The sequence below is a fragment of the Leiobunum rupestre genome, chromosome 1, assembly GCF_980474605.1.
Source record: "Leiobunum rupestre chromosome 1, qqLeiRupe1.1.hap1, whole genome shotgun sequence".
Lineage (NCBI taxonomy): Eukaryota > Metazoa > Arthropoda > Arachnida > Opiliones > Sclerosomatidae > Leiobunum > Leiobunum rupestre.
In genome coordinates this window covers 81,155,004-81,168,277 of record NC_143384.1, presented here as the reverse complement: position 1 = coordinate 81,168,277, position 13,274 = coordinate 81,155,004, and the positions used below count along the sequence as shown (strand labels likewise).

The 13,274-nt window shown below is 35.2% G+C and overlaps 2 protein-coding genes and 1 non-coding gene across 3 annotated transcripts; 1 reads left to right on the top strand and 2 right to left on the bottom strand.

The window, feature by feature from the left end:
* The first annotated feature begins 9,649 nt into the window (after nt 1-9,649).
* LOC149967219 (uncharacterized) lies at nt 9,650-10,199 on the top strand. Its single transcript, XM_090172568.1, has 2 exons — nt 9,650-9,775; nt 9,837-10,199. Exons 1-2 carry the CDS (start codon nt 9,740-9,742, stop codon nt 10,188-10,190), a joined length of 390 nt encoding a protein of 129 aa, XP_090028694.1. The 5' UTR covers nt 9,650-9,739; the 3' UTR covers nt 10,191-10,199.
* A 957-nt stretch (nt 10,200-11,156) lies between these two features.
* LOC149967218 (uncharacterized) lies at nt 11,157-11,979 on the bottom strand. Its single transcript, XM_090167619.1, has 6 exons — nt 11,895-11,979; nt 11,788-11,835; nt 11,645-11,734; nt 11,478-11,583; nt 11,336-11,418; nt 11,157-11,269 (listed from the first exon to the last, which is right to left on the bottom strand). Exons 1-6 carry the CDS (start codon nt 11,974-11,976, stop codon nt 11,157-11,159), a joined length of 522 nt encoding a protein of 173 aa, XP_090023745.1. The 5' UTR covers nt 11,977-11,979.
* A 1,201-nt stretch (nt 11,980-13,180) lies between these two features.
* TRNAN-GUU (transfer RNA asparagine (anticodon GUU)) lies at nt 13,181-13,253 on the bottom strand. The gene has a single exon. It is a non-coding gene; the product is annotated as a tRNA-Asn (tRNA).
* Nucleotides 13,254-13,274: the final 21 nt, after the last annotated feature.

The window sequence follows — 13,274 nt, the reverse complement described above, 5'->3', positions numbered from 1 at the left end:
ACCTACGTAAATGTCTTCATTTATGGTGTCAGAACAGGTGCTTGATTTTTGACTAGCGCTACTTGGCGCTTCTGACACAGTTTCATTTAACGAACTTGGTTTGGATGTATCTTTTTCAATTGGCTTGGATTGCTAAAACGTGTTGTTAGTATAATATTAAGTTACCCTAATGTTCATACTCACAGGAATTCCAAATTCTTAGGTTTGAGCAAACCCATTCGTGAGCTCCTTGCCCCACACTGGCAACAATCTTTCGATTTTGCACATGTCTTATGTTAATCAATTAATCAACACTTCGAAAAATAACGCAATAGACGGTATTTTCCAAAATTATATAACGTGCGCCGGTATACCTGGGTTCAGATGTATTTTCCTGTTAAGCGGAATACATTCTTGGGTAAGTTGCGTCAGTTTTTAAATTTTAAGAGGCTTAAACATTTTTTATGAGTCCTTGTTTTACAGGGAAAATAGTATTAATTAACCGTAAATAGAGGTGGGAAGGACTACGCTAGGAAAGGCATGGGTTCCGCGAAACATCTTTTCATGTCAAAACGGTCCGCTATAAAGCCTATATATTGCACAACCAACCCCAGTTATCATCTCATTAGCACGGCTAAACATTTGTTAATTATAGATCATTTTCGAAAGCTAACATTTTTGCGCTCATTCTTCTCAAGACTTGAAGCTCGGTAATAATTCATCTTGCTTGCTTTATCTTTCAGAAAACTAAAAAAATGTTTTTAATTTCAGCTTCCTAGAGTAATTAAAATTAATATAAAATAGTCACTTAAACAACCACGGGAAAACTGGAAAAGTTGGAATTCCAGTATAAAATTGCGCTACGTTGTCATAACGTTGAAACCTTTCTACTAACCAGAACTTACGACGTAAAACCTCCTCGTACTCTAAAATTTTATCTTTTAAACATTGATTCTCGTAATAGAGAGGGTCCGTTATCGTTTGTGTACCAATGCCTTAATTTGTAAATATAGATAAAGTAATTAATAAAGTAATTGTTAGATTATATTAACTTTTACAGAAAAATATATCTTAATTCTACACGGGTAAGTTCATTTCTTTCTAGAGGTTTGCTAACGGAATTATCCTCGTAATCATGAAAGGACAGGAAAGTCTTCAAAGAATCGGAATGAATGGGTTCCTCTTTCAGTTCTTTAGCTCTTTTAAGCTTCAAAGATATAAAAAAGAAACCCAATTAATTTCAAAACTCAAAAAACGATTTTGGACATACCTTTCTTATTTCTCTCATTGTACGCCTTTCTTCTCGAAAAAAAATGATGAATTCATAACGTATGTTGATTGAGTTTCTTCCGAGGGGCTAATCACTCCCCGTAATCGGTGTACAGGCCTGTAGCTTTGACTGCACTAAAATGATTACGTAAGTGAGTACAGATTTAGCACAACCAAACAGTAGCGGCGCTAAGGGTGAGCTGAAGTGGGATTTAGCCACCCTGCATTTCTGAGAGAGGCCACTTATTTATATTAAAAGGGCCACATATTTATAATTAAGAGGCCACATATTTGAATTTATGAATTTTCTTTATCTCTAGAAATTGGTTTTATTGCCCAGAAACGTTTTTCTGGAAAAAAATCTTTCAAAATCAATTCGTTTACTCAAGAAGATAGTAGACCATAAACAGATAGATTCGGGAGGAAGAGAGCAGAAATAAGGACTTGGCAGCATGACGTAGATAATACGTCACCTATGCTTTTTCCAATTGGAAAAGAAGGTATACCAGCCATGGCCAAAGGTACGGCGTGACGTCATGATGCCAGGTCCCTAGTGAGAGAAAGTAGAATGGACAATAGAAAGAAAAGAAAAGGGGAACTTGGGGAAATACCTAGACGTGCTCGTGTCCCCTCCAGATCGGATATAAGGTCAGTAGGGGGTCTAGTAAAGGTGACGAGAGCTGCTTGCTCTTCTCGCGTCCTGGAAAAATTTCGTTTTTTTCAGTTTCACCACTTTTGCGAAATATGGTCAATCCAAGGTTCCCGCTAAGGGCCACAATATACATAGCCCACCTGTGAAAAAAACCTTAGCGCCGCTACTGCTACAAAAGGCTGTACTCATTTTCATATTTATGTAATCGGTGTACATATTATCAGAGAGTGGTTAGCCCCTCGGTTTCTTTTTCGCTCAAGAGGTTAAAAGCAGAATTCAATGAAGTGTGTTCAGAAACCTTATCCATATCCGTCTGTGCCTGAACTAAAGAACTCTTTGACTACGGAAACCGGATCCTTTTCATTTTATTTTTACTTGGTTTCATAAAAAGAGTCGATACCCAATCTACGTCTCCTTTTTTACCAGCCAGGGTAGCCACTAAAAAAGTGTCTGCTACACACTTTGCTTGTAAGTGACGCTATCCAATTTTCCTATTAATTATCTTTTGCCACAATATAATCCTTGCCACTGTACCTTTATTCCTTTCAAAAATCTTCACTAACGGTTTGTTTCACCCCGAACCAGTAAAAAGGTGAAATACGTTAGATTTTAACCTTTTTATTCATCCTAGTAATTTTGGAAGTCACACTATTGGCTACTAACATATTTATTTCAGCCAATGGAAAACCTCTAAATTGAGGGGGAATTTTTTGCGTTGAAATTTTAGTCAGCCCAATGTACCTTTATTGAAATTTATAAACCCGGTTTGTGCGGATGAAGTTAAATAATGAGTAGTTTAGAAAAATAAAAGGTTAGGGAAAATGCGGTTCAGTGATCGCTTTCCAAAAATGGAACAAGTCGTCGAAGTGGGATAATCCACCAGCGTTTTTAAAACCCATACCGAGAATAGAAGAGTTAGGCCTAGGCTCAAAATAATCTGTAAAGACTCCAACCTTGTAGATGCTTAAATAAAACATCTTCCAGGAAATCGCCAAGAAGAAATATTTCCGAGGGTCCGGACCTCCAAGTTACTGTTTATATATAGTGCTTGTTGAAATAATGGAAACTTTTCACGTGTACGGTATGTAACAAGTGTTCCCTTTTAAACAGATATCAAAAACAAGACGTTCTGTCTACAGGTGAAAAGATTCCATTATTTCCAAATGTAGTCAGGGTTTAATATACCAATGCCCCTAGGAGCAATCATGGCGTCCCATACCACAGGTGATCTCATCAGAATGCTTTGCGCTAGCATCCACAGCCCGTACAGGTAATTAAACAGCCATTATTTCAACAAGCGCTATATAAACAGCAACTTGCAGGTCCTGGCTCTCGGAAATATTACTTCTTGGCGATTTCATCGAGATTTTTTTAATTAACCACTTATTACTCCAAGCATATGTAACATAATTACTCATACGTATGCCACTGTACCTTTATTCCATTCAAAAATCTTCACCACGAACCAGTAAAAAGGTGGACTAAGTTAGATTTTAACCTTTTTATTCATCCTAGTAATTTTGGAAGTCACACTATTGGCTACTAACATATTTATTTCAGCCAATGGAAAACCTTTAAATTGGGAAGGAATTTTTTGCGTCGGAATTTTAGTCAGCCCAATGTAATTTATTGAAGTTAAATAATGAGTAGTTTAGAAAAATAAAAGGTTGGGGAAAGTGACCATTACGGTTCAGTGATCGCTTTCCAAAAATGGAACAAGTCGTCGAAGTGGGATATTCCACCAGCGTTTTTAAAACCCATACCGAGCCTAGAAGAGTTAGGCCTAGGCTCAAAAGAATCTGCAAAGACTCCAACCTTGTAGATGCCCCAGAAAAGATCAAGCTATTTTTTCCAATAAACCGGCTTCTTTTATTTGACAATGCAAATTTATTTTAGAATGTGAGTCTCCGAGAACTTCATTAATTTGCATTAAAAGCACTGGACTCTATATTGTATATCATTTTAACTACTAAGCCTTGGTTGTTCAAACAGGTTTGTTTACTGAAATAATGGCCGTCGATTTATCAGACGTAGAGCTAATTGTGCGACGGCATAATCGGCATTTGAGATTCGATGACGACAAATATGACATCATATATGATGTCAACTATTACGCAGAGTACGGATGACGCAATATCAGTGAAAATAACCGTTAGTGAAGAAATAGAGCTAGTGGCATACTTATGAGTAATTATGTTACATATACTTACAGTAATTAGAAGAAACACTATTACTTATCCATATAATCCAAGTGATCGCGCAGTAATGTCGGCTACAAACAAACCAACGCGCATACGCACCCTTCTCCCTCTCCCCTTAATGCGAAAAGGCTCATTCTCATTGTGTTCTATTTTACTAGCTGGTATTCGAACCATTGAGTTGGGATTATTAATCTAGAGGTCCAATCAAAACGTCGGATTTCAGTATTTCGCGAAACAAGTTTCTAAAAAATAAGAATACTGCCGTCTGCTCCCAAATGACGATAAAACCTTATTATTCTACCCGTGGCGCCGTCTACCTCAATGGTTCGTTCAAATAAGACGCGTTTTCCGGCAAAAATATTTTTTTTTTCAAAAATAATGGATGGCGCCACGGGTCATATGATAAAGTTTTCACGTCATTTTAGAGGAGACGACACATTCGTAATTTTCAAAAACTTGTTTCGCGGGGAGCAGATTTGATTGGATCTCTAGATTAATATTCCCAACTCAATGATTCGAACAGCTAATTTGTTTACTGTCATAAATATTAGGGATCATTTCATAATTAAGAGCTAGGGTCAAAAGAATTTCAGAAGTATAAGCACAGCGAATGCTTTAACAAAAAGCCAATTTTTATTTTAAGAACGTAATGGTTAAATTTTTTATGATGGTGTGGGCATTGTACAGTTTTACAAGGGGCAATGGACATAATATTGACTGAAATAAGTAGACCTATATCTATACACATATAAAAGACATCTCGCCACTTCTTGTAGCACTAGTTAGTTAACACAATTTCGGGACAATTTTCTTAAATTTCATTTTAAACTCTTTTAAAGCGGGGACAAGCGCTGAAAGGACGTGAAGAGGGCTTCTAACCGCAGCAACGGCTTAAGAAATGCGTTCTTCACAATGAAATGATTCAAAAGGAATTTAATTAATATTTCGAAAAATAATCGGGAATCTGCAAAAGGAGATGGATATTTCTCTTTGGAATTAATATTAATTAATATTAATATTAATTAACTTGCACTCTCCTTTTTTTATAATTCTTAATTTTTTTTAATTGATTCTGTATCTATTCATTTCGAATAATTTATTTTCTCTCTTGTTTGTTTTGTCCCGGTAACCACCACGAATAGGCTTTGCCGCTGTGGTTGCCAGCAATGCTTGTGTTTTTGCAAAATAAATATTATTATTATTATTATTATTATTATTATTATTATTATTATTATTATTATTATTATTATTATTATATAATTTTCCATAAAACTTCCGCCTTGTCATTCTCTTGCCTTGCTTTTAACCCCCCCCCCTCCCTATTTGGCATTGGTGACGGACCATGACTCCCCAATAGATAAGCATTGCCCGCGATCGCCGATGATTTCCCTCTTATCACGATTAGTCATGAGTCACTTTCGTTATCGTCATATTTGGAGCACACTGATAGTCTGGATACTAACCCTATATATAAATATGCTAACAGTAGATGAAAAAGATATAATTTTAACCGTGATTTATTTTACTTGCAGCTTTCATTTCTCCCTGGTTGAGGGCGAATACGGCTGCAAGAAATGCTCCTTCAAGAGTGTTTCTGGCCGGGATTCGCTCCTGGTGCACATCCGCAACATGCACACCGTCAAGTTCAGGGAACCTCGCCGTTGTTGTTGCCACGTGTTTGTCACCAAGCACAACTTGTAAAACACGTCAACGAGTTCCACTTCGACGGGGTTTTCTTCTGTTGGTTCTGCGCCGCACGTTTTTCGTCGTAAGTTAATTAATCGGATTTTACGATTTTGTTATTAATTTTGTAACAGAATGATATTAACATTTCCTTTTTTTGTTTCGTTTATCACGCAGGGATAAGGATCTGGAGGGCCACTTGTGCGCAGTCCACACGTTGGAGTACCGGGAATTCCTTCAGTTCGCCAATCAGAGCAGAAGGATTTTCCGGGAAACAACCGAAGAGATCCTGAGCCTCCAACAAGAAATGCAAGACGAAGACTGAAAGATATTTTTAAACTTGTATTAATTGTAAATTTTTAAACCTGTATTAATTGTAATTTTTATAACCAGTATTAATTGTAATTTTTATAACCGGTATTAATTGTAATTTTTTCAACCTATATTAATTGTAAATTTTTAAACCTGTATTAATTGTAAATTTTTAAACCTGTATTAATTGTAAATTTTTAAACCTGTTTTAATTGTAAATTTTTAAACCTGTTTTAATTGTAAATTTTTAAACCTGTATTAATTGTAAATTTTTAAACCTGTTTTAATTGTAAATTTTTAAACCTGTATTAATTGTAAATTTTTAAATCTGTATTAATTGTAAATTTTTAAACCTGTTTTAATTGTAAATTTTTAAACCTGTATTAATTGTAAATTTTTAAACCAACTGTAGTAATTGTAAATTTTTAAACCAACTGTAGTAATTGTAAAATTTTAACTGTGTATTAATTGTATAAAATGTGTTAACTGAATAAATTTGTGTTATTTATTTTATCCCCGAGTTTCCTTTTATACATTGAAACAAAATTTCAGAGCCATGTAAATTCTGATCATTTGTATAGATAATAATTTACATGCTAGCTATAAATAAATCTTTACACCAAGGCAGGTAGACAACTTTACATTATTTATTTGTTCCATATTGAGAATGAATTTAATCAAAGCAGTACGTTAAATCTTGGATAAATAATGAACTGAATATAGCACTCGTACCTTCCACAGGGCATTCGCGGGCGTTTGTCGAAAACGAAAAAATTGCGCGTGGGTACGCGCGGGCGGGATGGAAATTTACTGTGACAAGCTTTTCTGCGCAGGCGCGACATTCCAAAACTAACGGCTTGAATTTCAAATTCGTCTAGCAGGATATCATATCGAAAGTTCGAGACTACCTTTATATCTTTTAATTTTGCTTTTAATTTTAGCTTGAATATTTCAGTTGTGGTATTAGTATTTTTAACTAGCATTTCTGTAGTTATTAAATTAATTAATTGATTTAAAATGGGAAGAGTAAGGCATTCTGCTTACCCAAAATGCCATAGCGATTCTCGATATGGGAATAAACCCGATATGTCTGGAATAACGTTTGTACCCTTTCCTTAAACAAAGAGAAAACCTGAAATATGCAGGAAATGGCTAAATTGGTTGAAAGAGGTAAGAAGGGACTTTACACTGGATAAAATTACGAAAGACACGTACGTATGTTCCAAGCATTTTGTGGATCAGAAAGGACCAACTCCAGAATATCCTGATCCCGTTCATAGTCAAGTAAAAGTCTTGTGGGAATTTTCTTAAATAAAGAAGTATACTGATTATGATTTCTGTAGGGTGTGGTGTCAACATTGGGAAATGAAACTTCAACTGATTGCGAAGAGCAGCAAAATGTTCCGAGCCTTCAAAAGACTGCTCCGGCTGAGTTGCTTGAAGCTGTGATTTCACGTGATATTCCTATTACAGATCAAGTTGGTTTTAATCAAATGTCATAAGTAAATTCATGCATTTCAATATCATTTTTATTTTAAGGAAATACCACAAACATTGGCAGGATTTGAAACTTCAACGGCTAATAGTGATGAACCAGGAGAAGAAGCAAATATTAATTGCCTTCACGATACTGCTCCAATTCCAGATACAACTCAAGTTGGTTATAATCAAAGGTTGTTTGTAAATGAATTATCCTTTTTAATATCAATTTTGTTTAAAGGAAATACCATCAACTGTGGAACTACCTTTAACTTCTGAAGCAATGGACGAAACTGAAGTTGAACATACATTGAATAATACAACATTAACAAATGAAATCAACAATGAGAAAGCCATTCCTCCAACTGATTTTGAAGTAGTGGAAAATGTGTTAGATTTGCCATCTGTAACATCTGAAGAAAATACCAACCTTGACAATAATCTTGAAGCCACCGCAAATCCTACGTCTCTAGTAAATAGTTTTAGATCTTTCCTGAAATCTGAAAAATGGTTTAAGCTCCAAGAAATCTCAAATTGGTTTTCGTGTTGTAATGATACTGAAGTACAACTTTATCGGGTCAACAGACAAAGAAAGAAAATAGAAATAGATCTAATGATAAACCCTGAATTCCAATTAAAATGTCAGTTTTGGGTCAAACCTTAACTAACCATAATTTGATTATTCTACCAAATTGGGTTCATGACGAAACTGAACTGTGCTGCCTATTGTCCAAATTTGATCAATTATTTGTATGTAGTGGAATTCAAGATGAATATCTAGTCAACTTATTAAAAGTAAGATCCCGAGGGAAAGTTTGTTTTGATTCCGGAGCTATGCGTGCCGATTTGTGTACCATATTATCTCATAAAAAAACCTGCGTGTTTTGTTTGAAGCTAAGAAGCTTCGCTTTGAAAGTCAAGTCAACAAATAAAGATAGAAATAAGAAGTACAAATCTCTATCAAAAGAGGAACTCATCAAACTGATTAAAGACTCAAAGAAAACAGAAATGCTTTCTAGACGAAAAATCATACGTCTCCAAACAAAGATCAAGAAATATATTGTTGTTGAAGGAAAAGAACTTCAATCTGGCGATGATTCGTGTCTTCATTCTATTTTAGAAAACAGTTTAATCAAGGAAGATACGTCATTTTCAGCGCTTTTTCTGCGAACACAATTGAAGGTAATTAAACAGAATGATAAGCGAGGAAGAAGATTATCAGACTCGAATATTTTACAATTACCATCATACAGTACTCTGTTCCGGTATAGTCCGAAAGATAAACGAAGTCTAGACTTTTCCGATATGGTTTTAAATAAGATGAAAGAAGACATTAAGCCAGAATCTCTTGAACCTCATCAGCAATATTTTAACATTCTGTTGGATGAATTAAAAGTCAAGGAGGAGCTAATATATAAAAAGACCACAGGAGATATTGTCGGTTACACCCACTTGAATGACGCAAGGAACAACATTAATCGGCTTAATTCAGATAAAACTCCCGCTTCGCACGTTTTGATGCTTATGTTAAGAGGTGCAACCACTCGTGTAAAATATCCGTTCGCTCATTTCGCCACAAGCAGTTTAGCAGCGGATGACTTGAACTCGATACTTTGGGAAGCTGTCGAAAAACTCGAATCACTTGGTTTCAAGATTATATCGATCATCGGAGATGGAGCTTCCACAAACCGCAAGGTTTTTGCAATGAATACAGAAACCAACGAAGACATTCCACATTGTTCTGATAACCCTTACAGTCTAGATGAGAAAAGAAAAATCTACTTCATATTTGACCCACCACATTTGCTTAAAACAGCCTGAAATTGCTTATATTCAAGCCAAGATGGATCAAAGGTTAGATTAATGAGTAAAAATGGCCAAAATATTACATGGAATCTTGTGATAGAGCTGTACAAAAAAGAAACGCTAAATCCTGGAAATCTAAGAAAAGCGCACAAATTGACGACTGACCATGTATATTTGAATTCATATAGTAAGATATGCATCTCAAGTGCTTAGTTCAACAGTAGCAAACACAATTAGCTTAAGTTTTAAAGATAAATATACTGAAACCATCAAATTCATTCAAATATTTGACAAATGGTTCGACATTTTTAATACTACGAACTTCAACGAGGCATATCACAAAAGAAAGAAAAATAAGATGCCATTTTCTGAGATAAATGATGAACGTTTGAAAGTACGAATAAATTTGGTTAGATGATGTGAGTTTCTTGAATACATCAACCTTTCTTTTCCAGTGGCTTGAAGACGAGTTTTTAGGCTACTTAGATGACTGGGAACAGGAGGTGGAGAATCTTCCAGGTGAATACGGATCACGAGAAAGGAAAAAAATGTTACTGTCGCAAGAAACACTTTCCGGATTTTTTACAGCTACAGCTATGATAGATGTGATTAAATTCCTTTTGGTTAAAGGTGCAAAGTTTATTCTCACAGGCAACTTTAACCAAGATCCACTGGAACTGGAATTCTCTAGACAACGAGGGGCCAATGGTTCAAATGAAAACCCTACAGTGGACACCATTGGAAATAACCGTGAAACATTATTCATGCTAAAAAAATTACAAAATCCCTTGTCACAGCGCTGCAGGTAATACTTCAATAGAGTCTATTGAAGAACAAATTGAATAAAAGGGAACTAGTTGTAAAAGCATCTTTCTCTTTATTAAAAACAGTAGAGTATTGTAAGTTATTTGTTAAAACCTGAAGACATTTGCAGTAGTTGTTTCCGTTGTCGGTCTTTAAAATTTGCCTTTGATGTAACCGTTTTTAATCGTGCTTTTGTCTTGAAGTCATCTTTTAATTTTTTCAGATGTCCATTAGCTATGGTGTTCATGAAATTCTGAACGCAATGGTTAAGTGTAGATATTGCTTGATTCTCTGGCACATTAACTTTTTCACAAAAGCTGTTCCATTTTTTTAGAATTTCATCGTATTCTAAAATATCTTGTTTGGCTTTCATTACTCTATCCTTGATTTCCAACTTCCCGAAGTATATCACTATTCTTTTATACATCATCAAAAATAAATCAAACGCTTCAGCATTTGGATAGAAAAGGCTACCCCTATCTTGGACTTCAATCCATGCACGTAACTCCAATGAAGTTTCTTCCTTTGGTGCACACATATTTTTTACTATTTCTGCTCCATATTCATTCTTTCTCCCTATTGCTCTCAACACCGCTCCAACGACATACATCAAAGTGTCTCTCGCCTCTTCTATTGGAATTTCAACATTTATGGCAACATTCTTTCTTTGGGCGCAACCCATTTCAATTGTCCTCCTTGTCAAGGTATTAATTGCCTAAACTCTTTCACGAATGGTCATATCTTGAAAACCCTACATCAAGAAAGAAAACCTAAAATCAAAAACTTTTTTACTAAATGTCAGCACAATACTAAGCTTACCGTAGTATGCTTTAAAGAGTTTAAAAAAATTTCTACTATCTTATTATTTTTAATTAATTTATTAGTTTTAATTGCAATTTTGTCCCCTGGTGTTTCAAATAAGATTGGCCTTAGGGTTCCTTTCAATTCGATCAAATCTTTGTTGTTAAGGTTCAAAATCCATTCGCAACCTTTTTTGCACCTTGACTTAACTCTAGTTTAGAGTTTCTAAATGCGTTTTGAACTTCCATTACTATCCCGCCAAAAGCTCCGTCGTAATCACTGGCTGTAATGTTTAAATACAATCAGTAATAGAAGCTATACAAGAATAAGGAAAAAAAATTGTATTTACGATCAATCATATGACTGCGGATAATTTGTTTGGCTTTTTTCTTTGCTGGTGTTTTTGCATTTTTGACTAGAGGTTTCCGAATGCTTTAACAGGAACAAAAATTACAAATTTGAAAATCAAAATGGCCTAAGTTTAAACTTACTTTGATATGGTCCTCAGGGGAGGTGCAGTGTGAATTTCTACATTTGTGTTACACTTCTCTATTTCCTCATTACTTAAAATGTCATTATCACTTGAAACATTTTCATCTTGGGCAAAAACAACAATTTTAAATTTGGAAATTTCAATGTATGAAATAGTGTTACACACCTGAAGATAAATCACCATAGTATATATCTGTCGGAGGATGCTGATCATTCACTCTGTTACTTTTTTTCAATGAAAACTTCTCACTCTCATCTAGATATTTATATATTAATACCTGAATAAAGTAAGATTAAATAGTACTGTACCTGCTGATCCACTACTGGAACTATTGGGCTCTTCGTAGGATGTTCCATCTAATTAAAAAAATGTTTCTTTAAAATGTAATACAGATAATCAAAGAATTAGGTCTTACCTGAAGATTCTGAAGTTGAAAAATGAGCTTTGGTTTTGGGTCTAGAAATCCCTAATTCATGATAAGTGTTCCATAAATTCATTTTAATTCATAAAAATTGTGAGGATTTAATTGACTTAATAACAATAAAACAAATTTCTATAACTTACAGGAGATCATGCACCCAGATCTTGGATGTCCTTAATTTTTCCATGGTCCGATTCACCACCAAAAGAACCAGAAACCGACTAAAAAAATAGGTCTAACAACAGCACGTGTTCAAATCTTGCGCAATAATAGAATATGTAAACATAAAAGCTTGTTCCGCCAAAAATGGTGTTGCCATTATCCGCCGACCGATCGCGCTGTAGTCGCGATATGCCATTTGAGAACGCCTAAAAAACGTAGTGCTATATCCAGTTCATTATTTATCCAAGGTTAAATAGCCTTTCCAAGTGACATCGACCTACGTAAAGTTCATAAACAGCAAGTTTTTATCTGCTAAGATGTAAACGAGCAATTCCAACAGTTTGAGCCCCTCGTGATGGCCACTACGTGACTTTATGTATACTGAAAAGGCTAATTCGATCTTTGCATGTACAAATAAGATGCTGGACCTGAAGCTAGATTTTGTAATTGGTTCTTTTAAAAGAGCACCGTTCGTAGCGCCACGGTGTTATGGTGGGTAAAATTTCTTTTTCGAAACATTTGAGCGCCATTAAACGGTAGAACCCTTTGAAAATAGTCACGTGGTAATAAAACCGTTGAACAGCGACTTCCAGCTTCATTAAATAAATCTATAAAATTTTAACTTTTAAAGAATGTCATACTTACATTCTATGTATTTTGATGTATAGAAAGAAGATTAATTTGTTAAACGTAACTAAACGACCAGCCGGACATAACTATTATTATTGTGATTGTGATATTAAGTCTCTGACTAGAAAATGGTAAAAATGAAAGGCTTAGACTAGAACACGTTTTTAATTATTCAACGATTTATTTTTCCTACTCGTACTTTCGAAGATTTATCCTTCTTTTCTCCTACTATGGCCCCTCCATTTCTTAAAAAAATAATAATGATACGGATTGAACGCGAGTAAAATATGAAGCGCCGCCACCGGATGGACTCGAACCATCAACCTTTCGGTTAACAGCCGAACGCGCTAACCATTGCCCCACGGAGGCTTCGATTCATTCGGAAACATATTATTCGACGGTTTATTTTTCATTCTCGTACGTTCACAACTAACTATTCTTAAAATATAATAATGATACGGAATGAACGCGAGTAAAATAAGTAGCGCCGCCACCGGATGGACTCGAACCATCAACCTTTCGGTTAACAGCCGAACACGCTAACCATTGCGCCACGGAGGCTTCAGTTCAAATGGAAACGTA